The sequence below is a fragment of the Achroia grisella genome, unplaced genomic scaffold (genome assembly GCF_030625045.1).
Source record: "Achroia grisella isolate CSIRO2021 unplaced genomic scaffold, CSIRO_AGI_Agris_v1 utg660, whole genome shotgun sequence".
NCBI lineage: Eukaryota > Metazoa > Arthropoda > Insecta > Lepidoptera > Pyralidae > Achroia > Achroia grisella.
In genome coordinates, this window is record NW_026712984.1 from 7,439,437 (window position 1) to 7,464,731 (window position 25,295).

Sequence of the window (25,295 nt, forward strand, 5' to 3'; positions counted from 1 at the left end):
TGTACTGGACCTGCAACAGCGCGGCCAGCGTGCGGGGCGCGCGGGTGCGGGGGGGCGCGCCGCGGCCGCGCACGCTGCTGCGGCTGCCGGCCGGCGACCACCCGCGGGGCATCGACCTCGACCCCTGCCACAGGTTACCATCGTCTCACTAACACGTGCCTTTACATCGTGTAGATAACTGATATATAAATACATTTATAAATACATACATATTATATATAGAAAACACTCAGACCGATACAAACAATCATACTCATGAATACAAATGTTTGTGCCGTGCGAGGAACGAACCCGCGACCATCGGACGTAAAGCGGTGTGCTAGACCGCTAGACCACCGAGGTCGTCAATATTTAATACTCTCTGTCTGTTAATAATTACTAATAACATGATATGTTATATAATAGCACAAAGTAGTTCATTCTTTCGTGCATGATGTCATATCAACGTACACGTAACGTTCATATGATATAATACTTTTGTTATAATCTTATATTTATTTTTCCAGAAACACGTTTCTTAGATACACGTTTAAAATATAACTATTATTATGTTTTTGCTGCATACCCAGATGTCCGCAAATTAGACAATTAGTTATTACTAGCTGTACGGGCAACCGCACATGCCTGCTTACTGTGCAATACACAATTGCCTACACATGCAATTTCACTTCTATACATTTCACACCTCATTATATTTATTTTAGTAATAAAAATCAGTGTTCGAGTAGCATTCAACCAAGGCGGTTTTATTTAACAAAAACCCCTCATCAATCAATCAATAGCATTATCACGGAACTGTGGGCTTAAACCCCCACACTAGCTTTACCCGCAACTTACCACGAGCCTACCAGACGTGCTCACTCACTTTACACTGTCCTTTACGTTGCTGCAATCTTTCCTGTGTGAAAGCCTATTCGTGCGTGAAAGAACAAACGTATAAAGGCAGCTAATAGGAACGTCAAATGAGCCTACCACAAGCCTGCTATAGGCCAACTTATTTTATCTAAATATATATGTAACTCAAAGGTGACTGACTTAGTAATCTATCAACGCACAGCCCAAACCACTGGACGGATCGGGCTGAAATTTGGCATGCAGGTAGATGTTATGACGTAGGCATCCGCTAAGAAAAGATTTTGAGTAATTCTACCCCTAAGGGGATAAAATAGGGGATGAAAGTTTGTATGAAACTTTGTCAATTTTAAACCGATCGGACTGAGACTTTGCATGCATAAAGCTACTATGACGGACGTAGGCATTCCCTAAGAAAGGATTTTGATAAATTCCACCCCTAAAGAGATATATTAACGCGAGCAAAGCTGCGGCCAAAAGCTTGTTGTTACTATTTTCCTAATCGGTATAACAAACCAGTTGATGCCCCACATTGTACGTTGTCAGACGGCTGTACTGGACCAACTGGAACGAGTCGCACCCCTGCATCCAGCGCGCGTACACCAGCGGCCAGGGGCTGCAGACCATCGTCTCCACAGACATACTGATGCCCAACGGACTCGCTCTCGACCACGCAGCTAAGAAGATCTACTGGGCCGACGCCAGGCTGGACAAGATCGAGCGCATGAACTACGACGGCTCCCATAGACACGTACGTACACGTACAGTTGTAGAGAGTCCACAATATTACCTAGGCACAGACAAACCGACAGATTTCTGCTTTACTGCTTGCTCCCTGTTAGTTTATAATATACTAGCTGTGCCCGGGACTTTGTCTGTGTAGAATAGTGATCTTGAATAGCATTTTTAATTAATTAGATTAATTATTTTACAAATAATACATGCATGACATCGTTATAGCTTGAAAAATGACGATACTTCATCATTCATCTCCCCTTTCAACCCCTTACGACCCTTTTGTCGGATTATAAAGAGGCAGGGATTTATCGTTATTTTTAAAATTATTCAAATTCAAATTCAAAAATCATTTATTCATGTAGGACATTTTAGCCGCTTATGAACGTCAAATTTTTACATTATAATTTTATTTTTTCCCTACCGTCCAGTTCGGTATATAGATCCAATTTGGCAAGAAACTCAATTGAATTACGAGTTTATTTACAATGTATATTTATATAGGTGTCTGTCTAACATTAAATGAAAATTCAGTGCATGAACAACTATTGCCATGCACACTCGTCGGTTAGGGAGTAATAGGCTATGCTCAGTAAATATGATTTAACAGATGTTTTGAATTTATTTAAGGGTAATTCCAACATATCCTTTGGTATCTTATTGTAAATTTTTATACCTATTCCCATAAAAGACCTATTGACTTTTTCTAAACGATACTTGGGGACAGCAAGTTTGTCTATAAATCTAGTATTAATATTATGAATTTTGCTGTTTTTTTGGAAATAACTCAAGATGTTTATGAACATATAGGATATTTGAATACCTATATAAATTGAGAAGCAACGGTGAGAATATTTGCCTCTTTGAATTTCTCCCTTAATGAATCACGACTCTTCATACAGTAGATCGCTCGATATTAATTGAGTTGTATGGTCTGTATGGAAAATTGAACAACGAAACTTTTTTATTGGGCTCTTATTGGGTTTGATTCTTGAATATTTTTCATTATTTGTCAAGATCACTATGGCATGCAGACGAAGTCGCGGGGCACATTTAGTACATAATATATACAGAAAATACTCAGATATTGTTCTGGGTATTTGTATTGACAAACAATCATACTCATGTATATGAACGTTAGCGTCGTGTAGTAGGTGTGAGTGGTGAGTGGTGAGCGGTGGTCGTGGTCGGCAGGTGGTGGTGCGGGCGCGCGCGGAGCACCCGTTCGGCGTGGCGGTGTGTGGCGGCTGGGTGTACTGGTCGGACTGGGTGTCGCACGCCGTGTACCGCGCCGACAAGCTGGCCGGCGGCGCGCGCGCGCTGCGCAGGGACGTGCCGCGCCCCATGGCACTCGTCGCAGTCGCGCCCCACCAACACCACTGTCAGTGCACACTTTTAATTTAACCTCATACTAAACTTACTTAACCTATGCTCGAAAAAAAACCCTTAACGTATTACCTGTCTCACCTAGTATGATACTACCATACCTCAATTGGTTATTTTTTTGTTGAAAATAAATGAAAACAAATTAACGGATACATTTCAATTAAATAGAATTATATCCGGCTCGAAGGATCGATAAAGGCAATATATGCTGCTGCTGTAAGCTGTGGCCAACTGTCGTAATATAATTGTAGGGACGTGGTGGACTGTGCGCTAGTTAACGAAATAGAAAGGTATCCGTCTCGAAGGACTAATAAAGCCAATATATGCTGATGTTGTCTTTCGTAATAAACTTATACAGGAACGGTAATGAAATATTGTATCCGCCTCGAAGGACCAATGAAGGCCATATATGTTCCTGTATATTAATAATTATATTACGATAGACAGCCCTGTCATAATAGAATTAAACTCGTGCGCGCGAGTTAACGAAATAAAATTGTATCCGGCTCGAGAGACCAATAAAGCCGATGTATGCTATCGCTGACTATCGTAATAAACCTATATAGGCGCGGCGGACCCGTGCGCGGTGGAGAACGGCGGGTGCGCGGAGAAGTGCTCGTCGGAGGCGGGCGGCGCGGCTAAGTGCGCGTGCGGCGGCGGGCGGCGGCTGGCGGCGGACGGGCGCGCATGCGCCGCGCCGTCCGCCGCCTGCGCCGCCGAGGATTTCGCGTGCGCGGAGGGCCCGTGCGTGCCGCAGGAGCTCGTCTGCGACGGCCTGCCGCACTGCTCCGACTCCGCGCACGCCAGCGACGAGGACCTTTACTATTGCAGTCAGTATCATCCTGTATATGTTTATAGAACGTAACTGCATACAGTTACGTTATGATTGATGGATGATTATTTAATGTGAACTTTTTAATAGTATATAGTATGTTGTTTTAATTAGATATTTTTTTTAAGAAATTTAAACTGGTACTATTTTAAACACAGATTACAAAGTAAGCTGTCTAACAGCTAAAATATCACGTAATGTATTGCAGAAGTAATTATATTCTATAATACACTTATGTGGTGGGCTATTGTAATGCATTTAGAAGTACATCGTCATACAAGGCTATATGCCACGTCAGTGTTCGGCCCCTTAGTCTTTGAGTTAGTCCAAGTCACTACTAGGTGGTCTCGTTACTTGATAATGAGTGCGTGCGTCCGCAGCGTCCCGCGAGTGTCCGCCCGGCACGGTGCGGTGCGGCGCGGGCGGGCGCTGCGTGTCGGCGAGCGCGGTGTGCGACGGACGCGCCGACTGCGACGACGCCGCCGACGAGGACGGCTGCGACTGTCCGCCCGCACACTACAGGTATCACACCGCACGGTACCGCACTACATCGCACGATACCGCACTACACCGCATGATAACGCACCGCACTAGAATACATCACACAACACAACAATTACGATGCTAATACCGAATAACATTTATTTCATTACACATCACAACAATTACGATACAACTAATACCAGCATATAAATTATTATATAAAATAAATGCATTAAATTAGAGAAGAAATTATTCTATAAAAAATGACAACAGAAATTTAAATAAAAAACCAATACTAAATAATAATTGCTAAGCTCTGCTACCAAAAATGTTAAGAATAAATGTGGAAACGTGTGAGGGATAAAGTCAGTCGTACCTTTTCGATGCGTCGAGGTTTTCGCTGATCTTCAGCTATTATGTTGGCAAACAAGCTTTCGGCACATCTGATGGTAAACGGTAGTATGTGGGCCACAAAATTTCCAATGTGTCGCGATGAATTACCTATTAATATCGAGCCGAGCCATGGTAAAAAATAGTTGTAGGCATCATGTCAAACAAATAATATACATAAAAGTATACAAATAATCGTACGAGGAATCAAACCCTCAATCAGCACTGAGTTTGGAGAGTTGCATGTGTTCAGGTGTGCGGATGGCACGTGCGTGCCGGTGGCGGCGCGGTGTGACGGCGCGGCGCAGTGTCCGGACGCGTCGGACGAGCGCGGCTGCGCGGCGGACACGTGCGCCGCGCTCGGGCCGGACGCGCGCGCCTGTCCGGCCGGCGCCGGCTGCTACCTGCCCGCTTGGCGCTGCGACGGACACGCCGATTGCCCCGCCGGCGGCGACGAGGACGACTGCCCCCCCGGTACGTACTGCGAGGAGACGACGAGGACGACTGCCCCCCATCCCACCTCGGTACGTAACTGACGAGAATTACTGCCCCGACGGTACGTACCTGTACCGGTACGTAGCTTTTTTCGGACTACTCTAATGCTAGCTGGCCTTTACAAGCTACACCGGACGGGACGGACGACGAGATGGACGATAGAGGGCGATTAGAAGACACTCCAAATGAAAGGCCTAATCCATTCAATAATTTTTGCATGATAAAGTAAAAAACTTCCATCCATCCATCCCAACTCACAAGCTTTCGTGTTTATAAATATCCGATTTTTAATTGAACTTTATTTACCCAAAAACAGTTTCAACAATGAGTGCAGAACAAGAGGAAGAGTTAATCGACTGCCTCCCGGATCAGTTTAAGTGCGGTAGCGTCCCGCGCGAGAGAGTTGCTAGTGGAGAGAGTAGCGAGAGTGGTGGAGATAGTCCAGCAGGATGGGAGTGCGTGCCGATAACATGGCGCTGCGACGGCCGCCCCGACTGTACCGACGGCTCCGATGAGGGCCCGCACTGTGGTAACATGTTCTATATTATACTACTGTAGGTATGCTATGCGAAACTACTAAGTATTTCTGAATATTTGTATTCTAGAATATTCTAGATTAGGATATGTTGGTACAGTAAGAATAGTATGTTCGACATCGTTTTCAACTTGTCACAGTACACGGGTGTATATTAATAAAAATGAAATTTAATGAATATGAAAAAGACGTACCGCAAGGATCATATTTGGGACCCGTGTTGATTTTGTTTTTCTATTAACTATTAGATATGAAACTGACATTTTAGGACTATTAATTTATTAAAAATACCGACGTGTTATCGAGAAATTATATATTTTTTAAGCCTTTTACCTTATTTGTAACGGCATCTAATAGTTTTTATGGGAACTGCAAAATAATTTTTATGTACTTGAATATTCATGAAATTTAGTATATACCTATCACTGATTTCGAACCAGGTCCTATTATTTTTACTTCTGTCACTTTAAATAAATCATTAACGCTGAATGAAGTTACGAGAAGCCAAGCATCAATAAGAGAACTTGTAAACGATTATCGTATACCGACCCTACTGTCTTTCTCTGCAGAGGCGGTAATTCGGGGCAGTAACTGCACGTCGTCGCAGTTTGCGTGCCCGGACGGCTCGTGCGTGCCGGCGGCGGCGCGCTGCGACACCAACCGGGACTGTCCGGACGGCGCGGACGAGGCCGCCTGCAGCTGTCCGCCCGAGAACTTCAAGTGTGCGCACTCCGATACCTGTTTAGAACCGGTACGTTAATACCAGCTATGGATTTTTTCATCATCATCATTTCAGCATGGAAAACGTTCATTGCTGAACAAAGGTCTCCGCGAAAAAACTCCACAACGATTGGTCCTGCGCTGCTATGAACCAACACTTTCCAGGAATCTTGATCATATCGTCGGTCCACCTTATCGGAGGCCTTCAGGTCTTGTTCTGCTGGCTTTTTTTAAAGTACAATCTTGGAATGTTCTTTAAACCCTAGACAATTCACACAAGCTATTATTTAGTCCCTAGATAAGCAGAACTTACGTTATGGGTCCTAAACAACTGATAGAAATATGTAGACATTTTTTTTGTAAATGCATATATAATAACTTGGATAACACCCAGACCTACACAAACATACTTACTCATACTTAGGAATATAAATGTATCATACTTAGGAATATAATGTATGCGAGGAATCGAAGCCGCGACTATCGGATATAAGGCTAAAAAGATCACCGACGTTATCAAACAAGACAACAGCTACCATTACGACTTTTATAAAGGTTTTGTTCTGATTGTGTAATGTGTACGGACCCTGTAATCATAATGCGTCGCAGAACCTGTACTGCGACGGCGACGTGGACTGTGACGACGGGTCGGACGAGCCGGCCGGCTGCGGGCCGCCGGTGGCTGCGGGCCCCACGGGCCCCACGGGCCCCGGGGGCCCCGCCGCGGGCCCGTGCGGGTCGGCGGGCGGCGCGGTGCAGTGCGCGGGCCGCTGCGTGCCGCCCGAGCACGTGTGCGACGGACGCGACCACTGCCTCGACGGCGGCGGCGGCGGCGCCGGCTCCGACGAGGACCCGCACCTCTGCAGTCAGTACAAACGAAACTGACTCTTATTTTTTTCTATTATAAGATATATTTTTGAATTCACATACGTCTAAGTCAGTGCAAATGAAACTAAGTCATATTTATTACCACGTTAAGAGATAATTTTGAATTTACTTTGTGATATAGCAATTCATTTCAGCACGTAGTATAATATAGTGCCAGTGTACGTTGGATAAGTCACTTTATCTAAAATGTATATAAATACTAAGTCATATCCCTACTGTGTGTTTATTACCACTGTCATCACAACATATATTAAGAGATAATTTATTTTTTAAAGATTACCTAAAGTCGTTAAGGAGCTGGCCTTCAGCCGCTCCATTAGTCCTTCCACGCGAGTGCCATCTGCACTCGCCCCCCTATAGTCCGGTGAAGCTGTAAAGGCCAGCTGCGGCCAACAGCAATAGAGTAGTCCCGAAAAAAAATACATATATCTGTCATAATTCTTAACAACAATTGTTAAAAAAATACATTTGATATGTAATCCTACTAATATTATAAATGCGAAAGTAACTCTGTCTATCCGTTTTTCTTTCATGTCAAAACTACTAAACCGATTTAAATGAAATTTGGTACACATATAGTCTAGATCCTGAGAAAGGCTACTTTTTAATAAGAAAATTTAGGGTCTAGTTCTAGGCCTAGGCCTAGGTCAAAGTCACTACAACACGTCGACGAAGTCGCGGGCACATCTAGTAATTTATCTGTACAGGCACGTTCGAGACGTCGTTCGGTCGCGGCGCGCTGGCTGCCACCGGTGAAGTGGCGGATGGTAGCGGACGGTGCGCGCGCGGCGAGTGGCTGTGTCGCAACGGAGCGTGCGTGTCGCGCGACAGACTGTGCGACGGCGGCGACGACTGCGGCGACTACAGCGACGAGTGGCGCTGCAGTATGTCAACACCTTTATGATTTTGTTAAGCGCATTCACACGATGTTAATGAAACGCTGTAGTGTACTTGCCGTTATGTTCCAGTTAAGCGCATTTACACAGTGTTGAGGACACCTATTGTAGTACATATTGGCGCTGTAGTATATCATCGCCTTTATGTTTTTGTTAAGCGCATTCACACGCTGTTGGTGAAATACAGTATAGTACAAAAAAATTGACGTGGTTTTTGTCATTGCCATTATGTTCCAGATTAAGCGCATTCATAGCCATGTTCTTGGTGAAATACATGGTATAGTACAAAAAAATTGTCATTATTTTGTTTAATTCCGTATTATATAAAATGTAAGTTCCCAACCCATTCTATGAGTCTCCATCACGAATTATCCAGATATAAGAAATAGAAGGAGTGTATGTCGGTGTGTTCGCAGACATCAACGAGTGCTTGATCCGCAACGGCGAGTGCGCGCATAACTGCACGGAGCTGGCGGTGGGCGCGGCGTGCTGGTGCCGGCGCGGCTGGCGGCGCGCGGGGCCGGGGGCGGGGGCGGGGGCCTGCACCGACGTGGACGAGTGCGCCGAGGACCAGCCCTGCGACCACCACTGCAGGTACTGCGCCTCCTCCTACACACAACTGCACAGAGCTAGCGGCAGGCGTTCATAACAATTATTTAAAAGAAGAACACGCAAGTTTCTTTCTTTCTTGTGATGCGACAGTTTTCCGCTTATCGCTAGCAGAAGGTTCGTATTCTAGCTACATACAATATTTTTTAACTTCTTAGCTTTAACAGATATCCGGCTCGAAGGACCAAAATTTCAAAATTTAAGCGTATTTAATATTAAAGAGATTTTTTTTACAATTATATCTATCTGTGTTATTGTGTACATATGTACAGAAAATAAACATGGTGCTTATGACCTGCAGGAACACAATTGGAAGCTTCGTGTGCTCATGCGCTGCCGGCTACCGCCTTATGGACGATGAGGTCAGCTGCGCACCCATCTCATGTACGTATTGTTTTCTGTAACATTAACCTAAGTAATACGGATGGCAACGACATAATGTCTTCTATGGTAAAATAAATGACTCACCAATTATCGCACAGCGGTGCCAGCATCGGTGATCTTCACGAACCGGTACTACATTCGACGCACGTGGGTGAGCGAGAAGGAGCACGCGGGTGCGAGTGAGACGGCACCTACCGCTCTGCTGGTTCGCAACTTGACCAATGCAGTGGCGCTGGACATGCACTGGGCGAGCGGCTGTCTCTACTGGAGTGACGTCACACTCATGGGTAGTGCCATCCGCCGCTGGTGCGGTCTCAACCGACAGCCGACTGTTGATGCGGCTGATCCGGTCGCAGAGGCTGCCTCCGACGGGTACCAGGTTGGTTCTAGTAGTACTTTCAAGTTCAATCTGTTTAATATAGACTACAATGCTACAATCTAAATATATATAACTCAAAGGTGACTGACATAGTAATATATCAACGCACAGCCCAAACCACTGAACGGATCGGGCTGAAATTTGGCATGCAGGTAGATGTTATGACGTAGGCATCCGCTAAGAAAGGATTTTGATTAATTCTATCCCCAAGGGGATAAAATAGGGGATGAAAGTTTGTATGAAACTTTGTCAATTTTAAACCGATCGGGCCGAGACTTTGCATGCATAAAGCTACTATGACGTAGGCATCCCCTAAGAAAGGATTTTGATAAATTCCATCCCTAAAGGGATAAATTAACGCGAGCGAAGCCGCGGGCAAAAGCTAGTTGATTGATTAATTTATTATTCGATTCGAATCGATTCGATCGAAAATCAAATGTAAACTATTTTAATATCATATTAGCGTAATTGCCTGAGTGCGTAGATGGCGTAGGCGCCATTTCGTTGATAGGACGAACTATTTCGCCTTACTCAATAACGATAGCAAAATTTAAGAACCAGTGTTTTATTAGAGGATTCTTCGTTACTATTACTACTAACTACTTCGGTTGCCACTATACTGTACATTGAAACGTGTGCGATGTCAGCTGCTGCACGGCGGCACGCTGCAGAACCCTGACGGGCTGGCGGTGGACTGGGTGGGCGGCAACGTGTACTGGTGCGACAAGGGCACCGACACGCTCGAGGTATCCCGCCTCGACGGCCGCCACCGCCGCGTGCTGCTGCGCGGGGGGCTCGCGGAGCCGCGCGGGCTCGCGCTGCATCCGCACCACGGGTAATAACTGGCTCAGTACCTACCTTTACACGGATGCTCTTTCAAGCAACGGACGGTGTAATAACTGCCTTTATACGGACGCTCTTTCATGCACCACACGGGCTGCCTTTACATAGACGCTCTTACATGTACTACACGACCTAATTACTGCATTTTCACGGGCGCTTTACACGGACACTCTTATATATACCACACGGCCTAATACCTGCCTTTACACGGACACTCTCACATGTACCACACGGACTTATAACTACCTTTACACGGACCCTCTTTCACGCACCACACGGGCTAATAACTACCTTTACACGGATAGTCTTTCACGTACCACATGGGCTAAAAACTGCCATTACACAGACGCTTTTTCATGCACCATTAGACCTAATAATTGTCTTTATACGGATGCTCTTTCACGCGCGCATCGCCTTTTACGCAGCAAAGAGTGTGCATTTTTTTTATATACTACATAGGCGGTTTGCCACCTATGTAGTATATAAAAAAATGCGTACAACCCATGTGAAGGTAAACGAAACCATCAAATTAGAGGGAGCATATTTTTGGTAGTTATCCCTCCCTACCTTGCGATCACGAGTAACGAGTGCGTGCGTCCGCAGCACGCTGTACTGGTCGGACTGGGGCGCGGAGCCGCACATCGGGCGCGCGGGCATGGACGGCAGCGCGCGCCGCGTGGTGGTCCGCCGCGGGCTGCGCTGGCCCAACGCGCTCACCGTGTGCCACGCCAGCCAGGAGCTCTACTTCGGGGACGCGCACGAGGACTACGTCGCCGTCGCCGACCTCGACGGCGGCAACGTCAGGATACTCTTCTCCAGGGGTGAGTACGACCTATATTAATGTGGGAAAACAGTGATATGAGTGAATGAGTGAGCGAGGTATACAGTGTAGTGTGAGAGAGATAGCACACAGCAGCAACGTGCGCATACTATTCTCAAGGGGTGACTACGCGCCATATGTCATTGTGAGAATACAGTGATTGTATCAATCCATTGTATGGAGTGCGAAAGAGATAATACACAGCAACAACTTGCGCATCCAGGGTTGAATATATGCTCATATGTTTATTGTTAATGTGGGTATACAGTGATAGAATGATGCTTCAAAGAGAACGTAAAATGAAGGAATGAGATATACAGTGAAAGAGTGAGAGATATGCACATCCTATTTTCTATATGTGTATTGTTAATGTATAGAATGTCTGAAGTGGATGGAACTGATTCAGATCCGGCTCGAAGGACCAATGTTTGGATTGTACCTAATAAGTCTAATGTATTTCTCCATTTCTATTTTTTTATTAATTACAAATGGAATATTTATTCAGATGTCTAAGTATTTCTATCAGTTGTCTAATAAAATATCCATAACACAAGCTCGGTTTAGTTCAGAACTAGACGGCGCTGTGTTAATTATCCTGGGCTATTATTCTTGTATTGTAGTATACATCAGTACATTGGTAAAAGTATACGTCATGTCATACTCGTAGACCGGATGCCGTGGCTGCGACTGCACCACGTGTTCGCGCTGGCGGTGTGGGAGGGCCGCGTGTACTGGAGCGACTGGGAGACGCGCACCATCGAGTCGTGCCGCCGCCGCCCCCTGCAGGGGCTGCGGGGGGGCGGCGGGGGGGACGCGGGCGCCGCGCACGACTGCCGCACGCTCACGCACACCGTGCACAAGCCCATGGACCTGCGCGTGCTGCACCCCGCGCGGCAGCCGCCCATACCAGGTACGGAGGGGGCGAGGGAGCCTGCAGGGGGTGAGGGGGCCACGGGCGAGGCGTACGATTGCTACACGCTCACGCATACCGTACACAAGCTCATGGACCTGCGACCTTTTTGCGAAAGAACGATTAAACAAATCGGCAAACAGCTGCTAACAATATTTGAAAATTTGACATTCACACCTGTCAATTTAGTCTCCGAGATTAAATAATAGACTATAGTGTCACATCTTTACATGAAATATATCAGTGTTGCCTAATATACTATTCCCCATTCTCCAGAGTTGTCAGATCAGTGTGCTGCTTTGAATTGCACGGGCCTGTGCCTGCTGTCTCCGGCGCCGGAGACGGACGGTGATGAAGAGGCGACGGTGCGGGCGACAGCGGCGTGCGCATGCCCAGAACACTTCGTGCTGCAGCCGGATGGCCGCACGTGCACGCCCAACTGCACCTCCGCGCACTTCGTGTGCGCTACCACCCTCAAATGCATTCCCTTCTGGTGGCGCTGTGATACACAGGTACATACCACTTATTGGGGGCTAGATGCTCGCCTTGAGGGAGGCAAAGCCCCAAAGAAAATGGAGCTGAGGTGCATATCTTGAGAGATGCAATGTCACAAATAAATGGGGCCTTGGTACTCGCCTCGAGGAAAGTTGCGTCCCAAAGAAATGGGGCCTAGGTGCTCGCCTAGAGGGAGGCATAAGCATATAACATAATAATACATTTGAATATATGATTGCGCCTAGAAACATTCATTCGGCAATATTTCACATTTCATATTACTTTTTATTTATTCACAAAAGCGCGTATGAATTACGATTATATTTATTATTTCTCCCCGTCAGTCAACCATAGATGGTGTCGAGAATAATTGACTGTTCTGTTGAACTGTCCTATGTTCAATGATGATCTTATACTTTACAATTGCATAACTGGAATGCATATTGGCTCGGTGTCGCAGGACGACTGCGGCGACGGGTCCGACGAGCCGGCGTCGTGTCCGCCGTTCCGGTGCTCGCCCGGACAGTTCCAGTGCAGCAACGGACGCTGCGCGCACCCCGCCGCCATCTGCGACGGCGTGCACCACTGCGGCGACGGCAGCGACGAGACCGACTGCGACACGGTACGCCCCGGCCGAGACCCCGACCGAGACCCCGGCCAAGACCCCGGCCGAGACCCCGGCCGACTCTAACGGGGATCGAAATTACGAGCTCCGAAGGTTGTTGCCCCAGAGATAGAGCCCTCATAAGAGGGTTCAGATGACCAGATTCATTCTATAACGCATCCATTACCTTATCAGCCATTAAAAAATAGGAATAACTTTTATTTCGGAAACTTAAATAAGGTATAGTTTGTCTATGACTCCAAATTAGGCTATGCCTGTGTCATGGAAGTCTGAACAAGTGTACGTAGTAAAATATGATGACTTGGACATAGTGGCTATATGTATATTTGAGTATGTTATACCCTTTAATATTAATTGTGAAGACAATAATTTGAAGAATATATAATATGACAATACTACCAAAGATAAAGTTGTATGGGCTGAGTCCTTTTGCCTTTCCCCGAGTTAAAAAACCAGAAAAAATTTGTCTATATATTCTTTTGTGTGTGGTTACAGTTCACGTGCCTATCGTCGCAATGGAAGTGTAACGGCAACTCGACTGCAGGCGTGAGTGCGCGCTGCGTGCCGGCTAATGCGCGGTGCGACGGCCGCGTCGACTGCCACGACGGCGGTGATGAACTTAATTGCCCGCCGGTTACCTGCCCCCCGCACCACGTACGTATACATCCCCGCCCTCCTCTATACGTATAGACGGTCCGCCCTCGTTCAAACACTGCTCTACGCACCACGTTACATAAACACGTTCGGCCTTTGTACTATGTACGTACTATATACCTCGCTTCCCGTCAAACGTACGCACAGTCGTTCAGCCCTACGCACCACGTTTCGTAATCCTGTCCTACCCTCCGCTCTATGAACGTACATACACCTCTGTATGCCTACCTCCCTACTCCCCTCTCCCCGCTATAGATACGTACAGACGTTCCACCTTACACACCACGTACGAACTGATGCTTCGCCTTATGCACCATGCACGTACTCTCGTCCCGTCCTTCGCTTATCCTTCCTTCGTCCTTTGTAAATATGTGTGCTCAGTTTTGCGTGCGTGCTGCTGGTGTGTGATAACAGTTTGAACGAGGGCACTTCGTGATACACATTTTACTCAATGTCACTAGTCTACCGTAATGTTTCCAACTATAACGTTGCGTGTATACGCAGTTCGCATGCGTGTCCCAAGTGTGGGTGTGCGACGAGGACGCTTCGTGATGCTTGGTTTTACTCAATATCTAGTGATATTGAGTAAAACTAGAGAATACAGACAGAAACAATACGGTAGTGTAGTGTCTACCGTATTGTTTGACTATATTGTTGCGTGTATGTACGCAGTTCACATGCGTGCCCCAAGTGTGGGTGTGCGACGAGGACGCTTCGTGATGCTTGGTTTTACTCAATATCTAGTGATATTGAGTAAAACTAGAGTACAGACAGAAACAATACGGTAGTGTAGTGTCTACCGTAATGTTTCCAACTATAACGTTGCGTGTATGTACGCAGTTCACATGCGTGCCCCAAGTGTGGGTGTGCGACGAGGACGCTTCGTGATGCTTGGTTTTACTCAATATCTAGTGATATTGAGTAAAACTAGAGAATACAGACAGAAACAACACGGTAGAGTAGTGTCTACCGTATTGTTTGACTATATTGTTGCGTGTGCGTGTACGCAGTTCGCGTGCGCGAACGGCGCGTGCGTGCCGCAAGTGTGGGTGTGCGACGAGGACGCGGACTGCGGCGACGGGTCGGACGAGGGCGCGCTGTGCGCGGCGCGGACGTGCGCGCGCGGCGAGTTCCGGTGCGCGTCCGGGCGCTGCCTGCCGCGCGAGTGGCGCTGCGACGCGGAGCCGGACTGCCCGGGCCGCGAGGACGAGGCCGGGTGCGGCGCGGCCTGGCCGCCGGCCTGCGAGCCGACCTACTTCCGCTGCCCGGACGGGCGCTGCGTGCCGGGCCGCTGGCGCTGCGACTACGAGGACGACTGCGGCGACGGCGCCGACGAGCTGCACTGCGCGCCGCGGAACTGCTCCGAGACCGAGTTCCGGTACGTGTTTGCTAAAATCGACCTTATTGTGATTGGGATATGAGTAATTTTTGATTAATTTAAATAATATTGTGATATCTTTGAATTAGTAAGATCGCTTATAATACTTACATTTTGTTCAAATATGTAATATCTGTTTACTCTAACGTCATGCTCTATTTATATCATTATTTTAATTATACACACAGATGGCGCTGTGTGACAGACAATTCACACAGCGCCATCTAGTTCCAAGCTAAGTAGAGCAGAGAGCTTGTGTAATGAGTACTAGACAAGTGATATGAATACGTGGATACATTTTTAATATTAGACATAGACAAGACATATATAATATTCGTAGAAAATAGCCAACATTTGCACTGTATAAGGATTCAAACCCGCGACCATTGGTAAAACAAGGTGCTAATCCACTAGATCACCGAAGCCGTCAATTTCCATATTTAGTACAAAACTAAGTAACCTGTACGTATAATATCGATGTTGTATTAAATCACGGCTTTTGAACGACAGGTGCAACAACGGCGTGTGTATCAGCGGGTCGCTGCGGTGCTCGGGCGTGGCGGAGTGTCCCGACGGCGCGGACGAGGTCGGGTGCGGCGCCGCCTGCGGCCCGCTTGCACGACGGTGCGCGCGCGCAGACCAGTGCGTGCTCAGGTAAGTGCCGGAACAATCCCACTCGAACGGTGAATTGGTCTTTCGAGCCAGATTTCCTAGTAGTTATGTCTTCCAGTTGATGCAGTGCTGTTATTGTATTATGAAGTTTTTCTAAAGGGTTGTGTGCTTAACCGCCGCGTCGTTCGAACGATGGATTGGTCCTTCGAGCCGGATTTCTCAGTTGTTATATCTTACGTTTGATGTAGCGCTGTTACAATAACATATGAAGTTTTTCTAATGGGTTGCGTGCTCAGGTAACTACTGCGCCGCTTGAATGATGGATTGGTCCTTCGAGCCGGATTTTCCAGTTATATCTTACATTTAATGTAGTATTGTAAGTTGGTTTGCCTTAATAGTATGCATGTCTTTAATGGGTGACAGTGGAATGGTGCCCTGACATTAGCCTGTGCAGACGATATACATCAGCGAGGTTCTAGTGAAAGATAATTATTATGAAGAAGTCAGATCAGCCTATATTGAAGAAGATAATTCTTCACGATGGTTCCTAGTGGGTCTACTTGAAGATCGACCTGACTTCGTACGATTTACCATTAGATACATACAGCCTGTATGCTTGTTTGCCACCATCGTTGTACAAATGAAAATAGTCATATTCGTACCGTACCCTATTGACATCTGAAACATCAGGACTATTACTTGCTCGTTGTCGACCAAACAAAAATGTACACAGTCAGTAGTCCCGGTTACCGACGACCCCTTACAATAAACTGGCAGTTAAAAAGAAATAATAATTAATTCAATCAAGTTTTTTACCAGTTCTTCTCAATTAGATCTATATACAGAATTGGACGGAAAAAAATTATAATATAAAAAAAATTACGTTCATAAGCGGCTAAAATGTCCTACACGAATAAATGATTTTTGAACTTCCGTGTTTAATATACATTATTTAAATTATTAACCGGATCTTAACACGAATTGAAACATCGAGAGTACCTTTATTTGCCATAAAATTATTTCGTGTTAAGACCCGATTAATAATTGAAATAAATTATATTTGAATTTGTATAAGTAAGCGAGCGGTGTGTTGCAGCGAGTGGTGGTGCGACGGCGAGACGGACTGCGGCGACGGGTCGGACGAGGAATCGTGCGCGACGGAGCGTCCGGCAACGTCGCCGGACGCGACGTGCGGCGCACGTATTCGCTGCGGCCGGTCCGGCTGCGCGCCGGCCGCATGGCGCTGCGACGGCCGGCCGGACTGTCCGGACGCGGCGGACGAGCGGCCGGACGCGTGCGTCGCGCATGCCTGTCCGCCGCCCATGTTCCGGTGTGGAGCCGGACGCTGTTTGCCGCCCGCGCTCGTTTGCGACGGATACGCCGACTGTCCGCAGGACGACCGCAGCGACGAGGATCCAGAACTATGTAAGAAGATAGATAGAACATACTTTTGAGACATAGATAAAATATGCTTTTATTTGTGATGCAGTAAAGTACACATAAAAAAACATATTGAAGAACACATGGTTTCCTTTTACATTTTTTATTTAGGCTTTTTTTTTGACAATTCACACAGCGCCATCTAGACCCAAGTTAAGCTAGCTAAAGGTTAATAAAACTACTTGATTTATGATATACCGTATGTAGATTTCATGAAATTGCCTAACAGAGATAACTAATATATAAATAATATGATCAAATATGTAATTATACGTAAAGTCGAAGTGATACTTATTAGTTTGTTCTGTTACAGGTATGCGACGCGCGCAGCTGGAGAAGTCGGACGCCGGACAGGACGCCGGGCTGGCTGCGTGTCCGGCGCCGGACGTGCGCTGCGCGGACGGACGCTGCCTGCCCGCACACGCCTGCACCGCCGGTAACCGTAAACTGCCATGTCGCATTCAGACGCTGTCATGTAGCACTCACACATTGTCATGTGGCACGCACATACTGTCATGTGGCACTCACATACTGTCATGTGGCACTCACACGCTGTCATGTGGCACTTACATGCTGTCATGTGGTACTTACAGGCTGTCATATGTGCACTGACGTTTTATGTTCATCATGCTGTTTATGTGTGTTTATTACGTGAGAATATTTTCTCGTTGCATACTTTTTAAAACGTAATTAATAATTTACGTCTATCTAGTAACAATTTTACACAAATACATATATTTGTGTACTATTCTCTTAAATTACATAATACACAAACATGATTATGTTATATATGTACTTAATACGTGTATGTATGTATCAACAGAGGAGGGTCCGTGCACGTGGCGCTCGTGTTCCCAGCTATGCCTACCCAAGCACAACAATTTTACATGCAAGTGAGTATACCAACTTACGAATACTAGTGTACTATATACCAAAATAATACACTAGTGCATATAAGGTTTAATGGTAGATCTCAATACAGGTACAAAAAATGGTTATTATTGCTTTAAATTGGACGGGGGATCGATCGGAGCGGCGACCGGGGGCGTCGATGTGCAGCGCCCATATGCGCGCAGGCGCTTGGTTAATTGCGCGGTGTGGGTGTAGTTGAGGTCGTCGTCTTCGCCGGCGAGGACGGTGTCGTGCTTGTATGTGAAAGTGTGGTCGGGACTCAACGGGCGAAACTACGGGATGTTAACTGCCGTTATGGGGTCGTCGGGATCAAAAATTGTTATAATATAAAATACATACGATGTTTCTACAAAACGAAACATTAGCGCGTTGTAACTTTGTTACAGCGCCATCTATTGACGTTGCATGCAAACAATAATACTTTATTGATAATTAATCTAATTTTAATTTAAATTCTAACATTAACTGTAATGTCATACAAATCGATAAGCTCTAATATTTTTTATGTAAATATAATGACTGACAGCCCATCTAGGGATAAATGCAATCGCCAATATGTATATCTAACTCCTCCACGCAACTTCACCTGCATCACATTATCCCCGGTCTTGCAACATATTTCATTACTGCTATGCTCCTATTTGGTCATAGTGTGATGTTATATAGCCTGTACCCTTCCCCGATAAATAAACTATCCAACAGTAAAAGCATTTCTAAAATCGGATCAGTAGACTACAGCTATAAGTGAGACAGAGGTACCTGTATTACTCACTGTTTATATTATTTTTAAAACCTAATATTCATTTCACACTAATATTTTATACATGCTATATATAATGGCCTATGCGTCTATTGTAGACGATTTATGGCGTAATGGCCCGTGAACAGCTCTTTTCGTGGCGTATAAACCGATACGAGAACTGCATGGCCTACCACAGGCCCGACAAGGAAAACTATTGGCAGTAGTCTGTACTGAGCCGCCTAAGTGGCGCTTCCGTCTCTTCTCTTCTCGCGCTACATACATTACATACATGCTACAACATAGTAATTTTATTAAATTTATTAAATTATAACTATGGAACCTAATACAGTTAGTTATATAACTATGTACGGATATTTAAGAATATTACTATGTTTTACCCCGTATGTACCACGTACAATGGGTCTCGTATAATTTGCACTATGATATTCAAGATTATGACGACAAACTGTAATAGATATATGGAACAAGATTTGAGCCTAGCGGTACTCCAACTATTTCCTATATGTGTTTTACGTCATCAATATATACATATTTTTTCTTTTACATATCTTTCCAAAGAGACTCTTATGAGTCTCTTTCGTTAATGCGTGCTTTTTATATAGCTAATTTGTATATTCGTTTAGATGTGTCCCCGGCTACAAGCAGCGGCAGCTACCGGACGGAAGCTTCGCGTGTGAGGCGCAAGGTATGTGTTTATCCCATCAAAAACATAAATGTGAAATGATAGCCGAGTTCAATATTATGATATATGCCTTGATTGTTGACTTCTACGACAAAAGAGATGAGATCTAAATGGGTGCCAAGTTCAATAGTCTGTCCTGAAATGTATTTATAACAATATAAAAATCATTTCTTATAACTTAGGATAATGTATTGTAGCCTAAGGTCTGACTTGGCTAGTTCTCATATACCAATTATTACTTTCGATGGCTAGTTACTACTAATAATAAAATAGGAACCGAAAAGTAACAGGTTTAGAACTTGCGAAGGCTACAGTATATTTCGTATATATACGTCTATATGTCAAGATATATATGTCTCTTTCTTTCAAAGCGCGATGGCGGCTCTCTCTGTGCGTCGCGTGGCTGCCGTAGTCCTTTCTCCGTCGCTACCAGTCTTTCTCTTTCTCTCACAACGCGATGTATCGTCTACCCCCTCCATAAAGCTTTTTCGTGACAGAAAAATCCTAATACACCCCATCCATATAGAAGTTTTATATTAATACATGTGAGTGTGTCCGCAGGCGCGCGGCTGGTGGTAGCGAGCGGCGGCGCGCTGCTGCACTGGGAGTTACACCGACAACAACCACATCCGCATCCGCAGACACATCCGCAGACACATCCGCACCCGCAGCAGCGGGCCCGCCGCCTGGCGCCGCCCGCACTACCGCCCTCCGCGTACACGTGAGTGCCCCTCCTTATAAGTCGCCAGCTTTATTCATGAACAGCTTCACGGATGTCACATGCGTTGCCATTAGAGAGGATCAAGATGTCATGCCTGAAATTCCGTAATTTTCTGCCTAATTTTATCCTACAACAGAAATATAAGCATCTACTTCCATGCAACTGAAATAGGTGAGAAGTATCCACGCTGAGCACTTTGCACAAACTAGAATAAATTATATATATATATATAAAAAAACTAAGATATGTATCTAAAATTGAAGACATGTTAAAATACAAATCGATGATCAGTAAAATTACAGTTTTGTACGTAATTTCATGAAACGCGTTTTTTAAGTTGTACGTGCGTTAGTTCATTTAAAAACCATGAAAACCAAAACAAACTGTTTTACAGTGTATTCTTAAATATATTTTGATGAGACGGTAAGAATACGCTTGAGTAGTGTTTACTGCGTACGTTGTACGTGCGTACTCGTGCGGTAGCATGCGTTTAACTGCGGATGTATGCGGTTAACTGCGGATGCGTGCGTGCAGGCTGGCGGAAGGCGGCGGCGAGGTGGTGAGCGCGTGCGGCGCGCAGGTGGACGGCGCGTGGCGGCTGTGGTGGGCCGCGGCCGACGGCGGCCTGCGACACGCGCGCCTCCCCCCCGCGCCCCAGCCCGGCCCCGCCCCCGCGGCACCGCCCGCGCCCGCTGACGCCGAACTTATAGTGAGTACACCCAGTCTATACTTTATATCTTCCAATTTTGTTAGAATAAGACGGTTATTAACTCTGATCAGCGCGACGGTGGACCGGTAGAGAGTGTCATTAGTATTAAATTCGCAATGTATACAATTTGAGGTGCAAAATAATAAATAAATAAATAATAACTGCCTTAACTAGCGACTAGGAGCGCCAATTAACGTGGGAAATCCAGCGCCCGCAATCTTGAGGGATTGCATTTTACTATTTTTTGTGATAACTCATTGGCGCGTGATAGCGCGTATTAGTCAAGTAATTTCACTTTCTTTCAAATTGGCAATTGTTTTTATACAATGAATGAATTATCGCCAAAATTTAGGCGTTATAGTTATAATAATTCAGTAATAAACTAATAATATCGATTGACACCTAACGAAAATTTGTGTTATGTACCTATCTATATTTGACATATAATGTAATTTTTAATTGTAAATTCATTAATTCTATATATAATTTATATATTCCAAATTATAACTTTTAAATTGCAGAAGAAATCTGCGGTATTTTATTCACTTGCCTGAGTGAGGTTCCAATGACCTCAAAATATTGAAGAAGACTGTACTCATGGAAATAGGAAAGAGAAAGCGGGACTCATCGGGCTAATTATATGATAACTTAAAATGTGTTTGATTACTAATTATAAATTAATATTTGTACTAATTGTAACACGGACGTGTGCAGATGAGTGCGGGCACGGGCGGGTCAGCACGAGCAGTTGCGGTGGACGGTCCCACCCGCCGCCTCTACTGGACGGCCACGCTGCAGCCGCGCGGCGGCGCGGTCTACGTCGCCGCACTCGACGCCAGGCGCCGCGTCACGCTCTACACGCACGACGACGCGGAGCCGGACGACATCGTACTGCATCTTGACAACGGGTGACTATAGAATACGCACTCTCACATACCTATGCACATCTCTTACACTTGCTCAAGCTCTAGACGTGCGTGCTCGCACGAGAACGCACGGGTTCGTGCGATTCGTAACGCAATATGTACTGACCAGCACGGTGTACTGGTCGGACCGCGGGGGTTCCCCGGGCGTGCTGGCCATGCGTGCGGACGGCGCGGGAGGCGCGCGGCGCCTGGTGCAGTGGCGAGTGCGGCGGCCGACCGCGCTGGCGCTGTACGCCCCCGCCGCCCGGCTGTACTTCGTGGACGCGTACTACGACACGCTGGAGTCGGTGCGGCTCGACGGCAGCGGCCGCGTGCTCGTCGCCGTGTTCGTACACGCTGCGGCGCGTGTGCCGCACTCGCCCGTAGCCGCTAACGGTACTAATGGTGAGAATTTTTTCAATATCTAATAATATTTTTTTTATTAATTTTATATTAATTATGTATTCAATATGCAGGCTACTTTTGGTTAATTATTATTATACAAGGTCACTCTATTCTCCCAAATGAATTTAAAAATTAATCTATATTATTGTAAACATGTACAACATTTATTTTAAAAAAATACGAGCTGAGTTTCTTATCAGTTCTTCTCATCTCGAAATCATTCCGAACTGACGATAGATTTGACATATCGTAAGAGTCTGTAATAGACCTACATGAATAAAGATATTTTGATTTTGAATTTAACATATAACAACATCAATTACACTACAATACATACATAAATTCCTTGTTGTGGCAGACACTCAGTGTATGCCGGAGCAGCTCATTGTAGCGGCGCTAGTATTCTGTGTCAGGCGTTAGTGATGTGCCTACACTTGTAATATATATATATATATTTTTTTTATTCATTTATTTATTAATATATTTCTGTTAACATTCGAGAACTTTTCATTAGTACCTTTCCAGATAACATAGATTTAAGTTAAGCGTAAAACTAGTCTACGGTCCCGACTCCGGTTACTAATAAGCCATGTAGCACACTATCTAATAAACTTACTAATGTACAATAAATATCACCCGTATACTCACTACCTATATCATATGCGCTGTAGCATGGTGCGGGCAGTGTCGTTTCACTCTTGAAAGTTGTCACGATTTATAAATTATGACTTAGTATTTCAACTGTACCATAATCGTAATATATTAAATCGGTAATAACTGCAGTAACTTAAATTTAGCAATTGTTAGATGTTTTTTGTTTGTACCTAAGCACATATTTACTGCAACATTTAATTTTACCACCTTGTCCTCTGGTTCAAACTGTCTAAACTGTGTCACCCCACCTTACATTTTCCTATTGTTATTTAGTAAAAACAAAAACAGCAATATTCATAATATTAATACTAGATTTAAAGACAAACTTGCTGTCCCCAAGTATCGTTTAGAAAAAGTTAATAGGTCTTTTATGGGAATATATAAAAGCCCTATTAACTTAATAAAAATTTACAATAAGATACCAAAGGATATGTCTTTTTGGAATTACCCTTAAATAAATTCAAAACATTTGTTAAATCATATTTACTGAGCAAAGCCTATTACTCACTAAACGATTACTTGAATGACGAGTGTTCATGGCAATAGTTGTTCATGCACTGAATTTTCATTTAATATTAGACATAGACACCTATATAAATATACATTGTAAATAAACTGGCTTTAAAAAAAAAGTAATTCAATTGAGTTTCTTGCCAGTTCTTCTCAATTGGATCTATATACCGAACTGGACGGTAGGGAAAAAAAATAAAATTAGAATGTAAAAATTTGACGTTCATAAGCGGCTAAAATGTCCTACATGAATAAATGATTTTTGAATTTGAATTTGAGTATATAAGATCATTATTTCTATGTACATATTGTCAGTTTATTACCATCTGTAATATACATCGTCTCGACCAACAACATAGTATCATTCACCCGCAACATGGTCCGTTAGAGAGCGCCACGACGATGCACGTGGCGGGGTATAACTCATCCCGCGCGGTGGCATGGCGCGGCCCCGCGTGCGCGCGCATGGCCGCGTGGGAGGAGTGGGTGTGGTGCGGGTCCGCGCACGGGCTCGCCCGCCTGCCGCGACGACTGCAGCGCGCGCCGCCGCCGCCCGCCGCCGCACGCACCGCCTTCACCGCGCTCGCGCTGCTGCTACCCGCGCGCGCGCATGGTCAGTGCACACCTTTATTTTTTTATTTATGACTCTTTATTTTTTTATTGTAGATGATAATGGAATGGTGCACCCGCCTGCGCTAACGGTTTACGCTGGCGGGGCACCAGTGGAGGATGATAAGATGAACATGAGGTCAGATCAGTTAGCCCATCGTGACATATTCACCCGGAAGTTATCACGATGGTTTCCAGGGGGAACCGCGTGGAGGTCAAGCTGACATGGTACATTGCTAGTAATGGGGTCATGAGTCCACATTACTAACAATCCCGTCCCCCCTATAACTCTTTATTGCACATTAAAAAACATATTCATAGTATCTAGGTACAAAAGACGGTCTTATCGCTTAAGAGATTTCTTCCAGACAACCTTTGGGTAAAGGAGAAAATACAAGGTTTTATTTATTTATTAAAGCTTTTGTTCATGCATTTACAATTTAAGAGCCACGCTCTTGTCGATGGAGCCCTTGTCACTTTCCAGGATCTTCCAACATGCTCTTTAACTGTTGATACGACACGACTCCAATTGTAGCTTTAATTTGATTTTGTGACTATGGGTTTGTTGGTCTTCTCTTCCCCCTCTTTTCTTCTATTTATCTCTCAGTAATATTTTTTCTGCCAGATCCCAATCCATGCGAGTTGTCGGAGGGCAAATCAGCGTGCGACTCGAGTGCGCTGTGCGTCCGCGCGGGCGGTGCGGGGAGCGCGGGGGGCGCGGCCGGGGGACTCCCCTACTCGTGCCTGTGCCCCGACGGACTCACGCCCACGCACGACACTGCTGATGTTAGTATACAGAGAGAGACTCTATAAACGATCTGTTGTAATTGGCTAATCAGATATGTATTTTATATTCTAAATTTGTATTTGAATTTATAGTTCTTTTATATTACATTCTTGTTTTTGATACTTCAATTCCTTCTTTCTATTCCTAATTGTCAGTAGTCTATATTAATATATTTTCACCGTTTACTTAGTCTTTTTTCTTATTACTATAACACGATCAGTTTCAATTTTGCGATTACATCTTTCGGTGGTATCTACTGGCTGGTACCGCGACGGTC

General features: G+C 45.2%; 3 protein-coding genes and 1 long non-coding RNA gene across 4 annotated transcripts in view; all 4 read left to right on the top strand.

Annotated features, from left to right (window-relative positions):
• Positions 1-4,433, top strand: part of LOC131849713 (prolow-density lipoprotein receptor-related protein 1-like) — a 29,777-nt gene extending 25,344 nt beyond the window's left edge. Inside the window, exons 23-26 of the mRNA XM_059199827.1 lie at positions 1,399-1,603; positions 2,782-2,968; positions 3,540-3,803; positions 4,186-4,433. Coding sequence (XP_059055810.1) covers positions 1,399-1,603; positions 2,782-2,968; positions 3,540-3,803; positions 4,186-4,433 — 904 coding nt within the window. The remainder of the gene's footprint in view (positions 1-1,398; positions 1,604-2,781; positions 2,969-3,539; positions 3,804-4,185) is intronic.
• A 642-nt stretch (positions 4,434-5,075) lies between these two features.
• Positions 5,076-7,154, top strand: LOC131849714 (low-density lipoprotein receptor-like; the record flags this gene model as incomplete). Its single annotated transcript, XM_059199828.1, has 4 exons — positions 5,076-5,152; positions 5,490-5,702; positions 6,278-6,459; positions 7,038-7,154. Coding segments are annotated over exons 2-4 (504 nt in total), but the record flags the coding sequence as incomplete, so codon positions are not given.
• Positions 7,155-7,212: 58 nt separating this feature from the next.
• Positions 7,213-8,715, top strand: LOC131849895 (uncharacterized). The gene is made up of 3 exons (XR_009357809.1): positions 7,213-7,293; positions 8,024-8,200; positions 8,629-8,715. It is a non-coding gene; the product is annotated as an uncharacterized LOC131849895 (long non-coding RNA).
• Positions 8,716-9,102: 387 nt separating this feature from the next.
• Positions 9,103-24,159, top strand: LOC131849715 (prolow-density lipoprotein receptor-related protein 1-like; the record flags this gene model as incomplete). The annotated part of the gene is made up of 19 exons (XM_059199829.1): positions 9,103-9,205; positions 9,304-9,584; positions 10,232-10,419; positions 11,031-11,248; positions 11,915-12,157; positions 12,434-12,669; positions 13,113-13,274; positions 13,773-13,931; positions 14,942-15,309; positions 15,820-15,963; positions 17,018-17,346; positions 17,675-17,944; positions 18,185-18,254; positions 19,660-19,721; positions 20,280-20,439; positions 20,974-21,148; positions 21,863-22,056; positions 22,184-22,458; positions 24,011-24,159. Coding segments are annotated over exons 1-19 (3,786 nt in total), but the record flags the coding sequence as incomplete, so codon positions are not given.
• Between the last annotated feature and the right edge of the window lie 1,136 nt (positions 24,160-25,295).